The 9,514-nt window shown below is 35.6% G+C and overlaps 1 protein-coding gene across 1 annotated transcript; it reads left to right on the top strand.

The window, feature by feature from the left end:
- Positions 1 to 8,429: 8,429 nt before the first annotated feature.
- LOC109860425 lies at positions 8,430 to 9,245 on the top strand (the record flags this gene model as incomplete). Its single annotated transcript, XM_020439495.1, has 3 exons — positions 8,430 to 8,546; positions 8,717 to 8,834; positions 8,984 to 9,245. Coding segments are annotated over exons 1-3 (497 nt in total), but the record flags the coding sequence as incomplete, so codon positions are not given.
- Positions 9,246 to 9,514: the final 269 nt, after the last annotated feature.

Genomic DNA, 9,514 nt, shown 5'->3' on the forward strand with positions numbered 1-9,514 from the left:
CGAACTGTAACCGCGGGAGACACAACGATCCGTCTGTTGTAAAGTCTGAAAGAGCACTAGAACGTGATAGGGCGCAGAATGCTTCTATTGCGCTTGCGTCATGTCAGTATGAAATTGTACATCTGTAGAGTATTAGCAACTTGTAGACATACTTACACAAGAAAATAATAGAATTGTGGAGCATCTAATTCCATGTAATCTACACGAATTGTGCACTTTTACCTGAACGTTCTGTTCTCTATCGATCGCGCAATTTTCTGTTTTCATTGCGCGAGTATACACGGAGTTTAGAAAAGATACGTCATACATTATCTATAATAACACCCATTACGCAGTGATGAGACGTTATACAAAATTGTCACGAAAAAAAACAGGATTAGGAGGAAGTGGGAAACGAGAATACTTTACACGGTACGTTACGCAGATGCGTTTTGGTTCCGAGCGAGAATGGATATATACGACGATCGATTCTACGGGCTTATGCGCCGTTTGATGATCTCCATCGGTCTATGGCCTGATCAAAATCCGAGACACAGGAAACTTATGTGTGTGATCATATCAGCCATTCATACAATTGGTATAATATTGCAGGTAAAAACGTTTGTTGACACGCACGGTGCTTTGCGCAACAATTTTACAATAAAAAGTAAAATATTAAGACTTATAGAAAAAAACAATATATAGAATTACTATCAGTAGAGTCCTTGCTTGTGTGCACAGGAATAATGTCGTTTACAGTACATGACCTTCCTCACGCATCAGTTCAGCGGAAAACTATTTATCGACCTGATGTCTTTCAATGGTTTCATGTTTATCTACTTAGTGAAATATCATACAATTTATTTAAATTCCACAAACGTAAGTTGAAAATTTACAATTACAATTTGACACTAGTTCATACGCGTCCTTTCTTATTTCGACTATTTATTATTATTAGTAGACGCAATACGTGTGCGCAATTATATTTGTTACAATAGTTACAACATCTACTGTTTATTGCTTACAAGCAAAATAATTTTTTTTATCACTAGTTTTGTCGCAGGTGAAATCGTTATTCAAACAAATTAATTGCGACTGCGTCGCGATAACGGACAGCCGAGAGATGCAGATAATACAGAAGTACGCTTCTCGAGGACGATATTACACCGTTGTTTCCGGATGTTAGTAAAACAGCGCTGCGTTTTGACAAACCTGCGTTTTTTTTTATACTTGACAGTTGTTCAATTTAATGTAAATTACTCACATAAGTGAAACAGATACATGCGCAAAGTGCAACCAATTTGTTCGCAAATCAGCTTCTACATTATTCCAGTGATCACTTACGGGGGCGCGTTTTTTGTATTTCTAAATTTCTTCATACCCGATATTCTTAACATCGTGATGCCGTTGGACGAGCCTCGTCTGCGCACTTTACCTATGCCCGTAGAATGCTTTTTCGATCAGCAAAAATACTTTTACGTGATTGTATCTCACATTTTTGTGATAGCTGTGACAGGCGTAACCACGGTGATGGCAACTGAAACGATGTTTATGGTGATGGTACAGCACACTTGCGGATTGTTAGCAATTGCAAGGTACAAAAGAACCTATATAATTTAGTGCTTTTTAATTATGCTTCCTACAGACAAAATTAGTACTTTAGAAGAAAATCACTTAGAGAAAAAATAAAATGGTGGGTGTAACAGCGTATTGGCTTCTTTTGGGAAATTTTGGTTTTTTTATAAGACAACGTCAGGGATGATTATAATAAGAACAAAGGAGGTCAACTTGACTCAAACACAGATGGATATATTAGGATATCAGAAATCACATATGCGCAGAAATATTAAAATTGCAAAACGTCTTGAGCTCTCAGACGCGATCGACTTACATATAAAAATAAGAAAATACAAAATATAATAAAAGTAAACTGTGGACGCGAAGTTGATTAACGCTTTTCATAGGACATAGGAAATATTTAAATTTTAGTTATCAATTAGGTCGTGCGTTTGACGACTGCAACGACACATGTGTTGTCAAACGGAAGTTGTTGCATGCCATCAGAAACCACATACGATCCTTACGGTACGTAAATATGTTGTCTATTTTTAATTAATTCATTATGTTTCACATGAATTGTTTAAGTGATGTTTCATTTAATTGTTGTTCTCATTAATATTTCTTATATCTGTGATACTGAAGAATTGTAGATCTATTCAATTCGTATTTTGCTATATCTTATTCGATCGTCGCGATACTTGGTGTCATGTCATTGACCGTTAATATGGTACGAGTAAGTAGTGCTCGAGTTTTTATTTTGAACGATGTGTGTTTTCGCACTTCCGTACGTACATTTACCTCAGGATACAAACTTCCGGTTTGATTTTTCAGCTGTTGCAAACGATTGAAAATAACGTGATCGGTGAGATAATTGCTTCCGTTATAATCGTTGTAATTCATTTTGGTTATGTGTTTTGGGTGACGTATTTTGGACAGGATCTGTCTGATCATAGCGAAAGTTTGTTTAAAGTAACGTGAGTATACGCGATTGTATGTTCAGAAAATAACGTGTGCTGCTTCGAAAGAGTCAATCGAAACAAACAAAAAATATTTTTTCTGTTGGTTTGTATATTTAAAACAATAAGAAAAATGACGTACGTGTAAACTTGGAATTTATGTGTAGATTTTCTTCGCGATGGTACACAGCTCCTGTGCACATTCAAAAATTGTTAATTTTCCCATTGCAAATATCATCAAGAACGTGTGCTTTCAAAATGTTCGGTGGCCTAATGATAGCATCGATGGAAAGTTTTGCTTCGGTAGCAGTTTTTTTTACATTACTTTTGTTTCAGTATAGCTGGAAGACAAAAGCGTGTAACTGAAATTTATTCTTCTAGTTGATTAGTCTGTCAGTGTCTTATTTTACGGTGCTATGCTCCGTGTGATCGTAACGCGACCAATAACAAGAACAAGTGCGAGATACAGACATGAAGAGAAAACTTTTAAATTTTGTGGTGGTAATAAAATAATTGATTTACGGTGTCTATCTGTGGTAATGTCAATTTGTATTTTTAACAATCTGTCTGAATATTCTGAATGTTCAGATAGAGAATTAAGGAGTGATCAATAGTGATGTCGACAAGTAGTGCAATTGTGTGTCAAATTACGACGTATATGATCATCGATTTACACGTTCACAACAGAAAGTTGTTACTACTAGACTCAATATATTTAAAATATGTTCACCGTAGTTAAACAATAAACTCACGCGAAATTTTGACGAACGTTTTGTAGCTGTTTGCACGCGAGATTCTCGTGCGACGTTCTATTATATTATCTTGCTCTAGAGATGTACGCGTGTGATGAGTGTTACGATTCAATGAATTTCATACTTGAAGAGATGCTCTTAAAAGCCCGTAAACAAGAAACTACGAGCGTGTGTAGTACTCAACTGACGAGGTATTCGGATTATGCGCATCTAGTTCTAGAGACATAACAAACTTTGCGGGAGTTTTTATCAAAGAAAAACGTTTGATGCGTGCTATCTGTTAAGAATGTACTTAATTATCTTAGGTATGCTGTTATTCAAGCTGAGTAATGAGCTTTTGGTCAATAAGCTGCGTATATTTTATTGTTGTTCAGATAACTACTTCGATACAGTTTAGCACACATCTGCAATTTTAATTTTTTTGACAATTTTTAAATTTGCACTTACGTCGCTATATAATGGCATATTTTCAATTAGAGATACGTTATAAATAGATGGAAGAATTGTTTTCACAAACATCTGCAGTTAGGTTTCTTTGTCGAGTCGCGAGATGCACTTGTCGAAACGCAATCAACAGAAAACGAGATCACCAGGATTCTTCTGTACAGTCACGGACTGTAACCGCGAAATAAAGAACGATCCGAGTGTTGTAGAGTCCGAAGGAGTACTAGAACGTGATAGGCCTAAGAATCTATTGCGCTTGCGTCATATTAGCATCAAAAAGTATATCTGTAGAATATTAGTAGGGTATAGAACTATTTTCAAGAGAAAGCAACAAATTGTGGAGCATCCAATTTCACTTAATTGAAGCGCATTTTGCACTTTCACCCTATCGTTCTGGTATTATCGATCGCGCAATTTTCTGTTTTTATTTCGCGAGTATATACAGAGTTTAGAAAAGGTATATTCCATTATCTATACTAACGATTATTAAACAGTGTTGAGACGTTATACAGGTGGCAAAATTGTCACGAGAAAAACGCGGGAAGTGGAGGAAGTGGGAAACAAAGATACTTTACACGGCACGTTACGCAGATGCGGTTTGGTTCTACGAGAGAATGGATATATACGACGATCGATTCTACGGCTTTATGCGTCGGTTGATGGTCTTTGTTGGTCTATGGCCTGATCAAAATCCGAGACACAGGAAACTTATGTGTGTGATCATATCAGTCATTTTTACGAGTGGTATAATATTGCAGGTAACAACGTTTGTCGACGGTGTTTTGCGCAACAGTTTTACAATTAAAAGTAAAATGTGAAGAATTATAGAAAAAAACAATGTACAGAATTACTATGAGTAGAGTTCTTTCTTGTGTGCACAGAAATAATGTCGTTTACAGTACATGATCTTTCTCACGCATCAGTTCAGCGGAAAATTAGTTATCGAACTGATGGCTTTCAGTGGTCTCTTCTTTATCTACTTGGTGAAGTATCACTCGATTTATATGAATTCCACAAACGTAAGTGAAAAATTTGCGATTATAGTTTTGACATTTGCTTATGCGCGTTTTTTCTCATTTCGACTAATAGTATGCGCGCAATATGCGTACGCAATATACTTGTTACAACGTCTAGTATTCGTTAATTACAAGATAAATATTTTTTTCTTTTTATTGATAATCGTTTTGTCGCAGGTGAAATCGTTATTCGAACAAATTAATTGTGACTGCGTCGCGATAACCGACAGCCGAGAATTGGAGATAATACAGAAGTACGCTTCTCGAGGACGACAATACACCGTTGTTTCCGGATGTTAGTAACCCAACGTTATGTTTCGAACAAACCAGCGTTTTTTTCTACATTCGACAATTAGTCAATTTAATGTGAAATACTCATATAAGCGGAACAGATATATGCGTAAAATGCAAAACCTTTGCTTGCAAATCAGCTTCTGCATTGTTTCAGTGATCATGTACACGTTCGTATTTTTGTACTTGATGATTTCCTGCGTACCAGATATTCTCAACTTCATAATGCCGTTGGACGAGCCTCGTCTGCGCACTTTACATATGCCCATAGAATGCTTTTGCGATCAACAAAAGTACTTTTATGTGATTGTATCTAACATTTTTTTGATTGCTATGGCAGGCGTAACCACACTGATGGCGACCGAAACGATGTTTATGGTGATTATACAGCACACCTGCGGATTGTTAGCAATTGCAAAGTACAAAAACCTTATTAATTTATTGCTTTTTGATTACGCTTTCTACAAACACATTTAACACTTTAGTAGAAGATCTTTTAGAAAACACATGGAATATTGAGTGTAGCATGATAGTTTGCTTGTTTTGAGCAATTTTTTTTTTTTTTTTTATAAGACAACATCGGGAATATTTAGAATGAGAACAAGGGAGGTCAAAATGAATTAAGCACAGATGGATATATTTAGATACCAGTAATCACATGTGTGCAGAAATATTAAAAGTGCAAAACGTCTCGAGTTCTCAGTCGCGATCGAATTACATATAAAAATAAAAAAATACAAAAAATATTAAAGTTAAAGTGTGGATGCGAAGGTGATTGAAGTTTATCGTAGGACATAAGAAATATTTATATTTTAGTTATCACTTAAGTCGTGCGTTTGACGATTGCAACGAAACATGTGTTGTCAAACGGAACATTGTGCACGCCATAAGAAACCACATACGATCCTTACGGTACGTAACTATGTTGTCTTTGTTTGTAATTTATTATATTTCATCTGAATTGTTTACATGATGATTTATTTGATTTATTTTTTCATTAAAATTTGTTATTTCTGTGATATTCAAGAATCGTAGAGCTTTTTACTTCGTATTTTGCTGTATCTTATTCGATTCTCGCGATAGTTGGTGTTACGTCATTGACCGTTAATATGGTACAAGTAAGTAGTGTCCGTTTTTTCATGTTGAACAATGTATGTTTCAGCACTTTTCCGTTTGTACAGTTAGCTCAGGATACAAATTTCCGATTTGATTTTTCAGCTGTTGCAAGCGATTGAACATAACGTACTCAGCGAGATAATTGTTGCCGCTATATACGTTTTAGGTCATTTTTGCTATGTGTTTTGGGTGGCGTATTTTGGACAGGATCTGTCTGATCATAGCGAAAGGTTGTTTAAAATAACGTGAGTATACACGAGTTGGTGTTCAGAAAATAACGTGTAATGTTTCAAAAGAGTCAATCGAAACAAACAAAAACTATTTTCTTTGTGTTTTTACATATTCAGAACAATAAGATAACTGACGTACAGACGTGTAAACTTGGAATTTATTTGTAGATTTTCGTCGAGGTGGTACACAGCTCCTGTTTACATTCAAAAATTGTTACTTTTCCCATTGCAAATATCATCGAGAACGTGTGCTTTCAAATTATTCGGTGGCCTAATAATAGCATCGATGGAAGGATTTGCTTCGGTAGCAGTTTTTTTTATCTTACTTTTGTTTTGGTATAGAGCTGGAAGATGCGCGTGTGTAACTGAAATTTATTTTTCTAGTTGACTAGTTTGTCAGTGTCTTATTTTACGGTGCTATGCTCCGTGTAATCGTAACGCGATTAATACCAAGAAGAAGTGCGAAATAGAGGCATGCGGAGAAAACTTTTAAATTGTGTGGTGTTAATAAAATAATCATTGTGGTACTGTCTGTTTGTCTTGTTTACACTCCGTCTGATTATTCTTACTGTTCAAGTAGAAGAGAAATAAGGAAAATGTTGATTGCAACAAGTATTGCAATTTTGTTTTACGTGACGACGTATATGATTGTCGTGATACACGTTCACAACAGAAAGTTGTTACTACTAGACTCAATATATTTAAAATATGTTCACACCGTAGGTACACAATAAACTCTCGCAAATTTTCGACGAACGTTTAGCTGTTAGCACGCGAAATACTTGCGCGATGATGTATTATATTATCTTGCTCTAGAGATGTACGCGTGCAATGAGTGGTAAGATTTCGTGAATATACTTCGCTCTGTCAAGAAGCCGTCGAAAGCCGTAAACAAGAAAGCCCCACGAGCATGTGTAGTACTAAATTGGCGAGGTATTAAGATCATGCGTGTTTCTTCATACAGATGTAACACAATTTGCGACACTTTTTGTCAAAAAACTACGCCGGGTGTGTGCAATTCGCCAACAATGTATTTAATTATCTTAGTTATGTTATTATTCGAACTGAGTAATGGGCTTTTGGTCACTAAAATGCGTTTTTTATTGTCGCTCAGATAAATACTGAGGTACATATTACAACACATCTATAATTTGTGGTCTTTTGACAATTCTTAAAATTCCACTTACGTCGCTGTAATTGCATATTTTCATTTAGAAATATTTTATACTTAGATAGTTGGAATAATTGTTTTTACAAACTGCTGCAGTTAGATTTCTTTGTCGAGTCGCGAGATGGATTTGTCGAAACGCAAACACCAGGAAACGGGATCTCCAGGACTCTTATGTACAATCTCGGACTGTAATCGCGAGAAAAAGAACGTTCCGAGTGTTGTAGAGTCCGAAAGAGCACTAGAACGTGATAGAGTAAAGAATCTATTTCGCTTGCGTCATATTAGCATGAAAAAGTACATGTGTAGAATATTAGGAACTTATAGAACTATTTTCAAAGAAGGCAACAAGTTGTGGAGCATCTAATTTCATTTAATCGAAACGCATTTTGCACTCTCACCCTAACGTTCTGGTATCATCGATCGCGCAATTTTCTCTTTTTATTTCGCGAATATACACGGAGTTTAGGAACATTATATACCATTATTTATAATAACGACTATTACACAATGATGAGACGTTATACAACTGGCAAAATTGTCTTGAGAAAAACGTGGGGTGGAAGTGGGTGGTAACGAAGATGTATACATTACACGGCACGCAGATGCGTTTAGACTCTCAGTGAGGATGGATATATACGACGATCGATTCTACGGGCTTATGCGCCGTTTGATGATCTCCGTCGGTCTATGGCCTGATCAAAATCCGAGACACAGGAAACTTATGTGTGTGATCATATCAATCATTCATACAATTGGTATAATATNGCAGGTAACAATGTTTCTTGACACACATGGTGCTTTGCGCAACAATTTTACAAATAAAAGTAAAATATTAAGAGACATAGAAAAAATAGTTCATAGAATTACTATCAGTGCAGTACTTGTATGCACGGGAATAATGTCGTTTACAGTACATGATTTTACTCACGCATCAGTTCAGCGGAAGATTATTTATCGATATGATGTCTTTCAATGGTCTGATGTTTATCTATTTGTTGAAGTATCATACGATTTATATCAATTCCACGAACGTAAGTTGAATATTTATAATTCTAATGTGACACTTATACGCGCCTTTTCTTATTTCGACTATTTCTTATTAGTATACGCGTAGTGCGTGCACAAGTATACTTCTTATAACATCTAGTATTTGTTGATTACAAGCAAGACAATTTTTTTTTCAATAATCGTTTTGTCACAGGTGAAAGCGTTATTCGAACAAATTAAGTGCGATTGCATTATGATAACGGACAGCCGAGAGATGGAGATAATACAGAAGTACGCTTCTCGAGGACGATATTACACCGTTGTCTCCGGATGTTAGTAAAGCAGCGCCGCGTTTTAGTCAAATCTGCGTATTTTTTATATTCAACAGTTCAATTTAATGTGAAATACTCNCATAAGCGAAACAGATTCATGCGTACAGTGCAAAAAATTCATTTGCAAATCAGCTTCTGCATTATTTCAGTGATGATGTACATAGGTGCATTTTTCTTCATGACATCTTTCTTCGTACCAGATATTCTTAACATTGTAATGCCGCTAGACGAGCCTCGTTTACGTACTTTATTTACGCCTATGGAATGGTTTTTTGATCAGCAAAAATACTTTTACGTGATTGTATCTGACATATTTCTAATAGCTATGGCAGGTCTAACCACACTGTTAGCGACCGAAACGATGTTTATGGTGATGGTACAGCACACCTGCGGATTGTTAGCAATTGCAAGGTATCAGAACCTAAATAATTTAATGGAATTTAATTACGTTTTTTACAAACTAATTTAGGACTTTGGTAGAAAATCATATAAAAAAATGAAGTATTAAGTGTAGTAGCGTATTTTGCTTGTTCTGAAAAACGTGTTTTAAAAGAAAACATCAGGAAAATTTATTCTAAGAAAAAAGGAGGTCATAGTGATTAAAAAAACAAATGGATATATTTAGATATAAGTGATCACAGAAATATTAAACTTGCAAAACGCCTCCAGCTCTCAGTCGG

Source organism: Pseudomyrmex gracilis, unplaced genomic scaffold (assembly GCF_002006095.1).
Source record: "Pseudomyrmex gracilis isolate BER0280 unplaced genomic scaffold, ASM200609v1 scaffold_385, whole genome shotgun sequence".
Lineage (NCBI taxonomy): Eukaryota > Metazoa > Arthropoda > Insecta > Hymenoptera > Formicidae > Pseudomyrmex > Pseudomyrmex gracilis.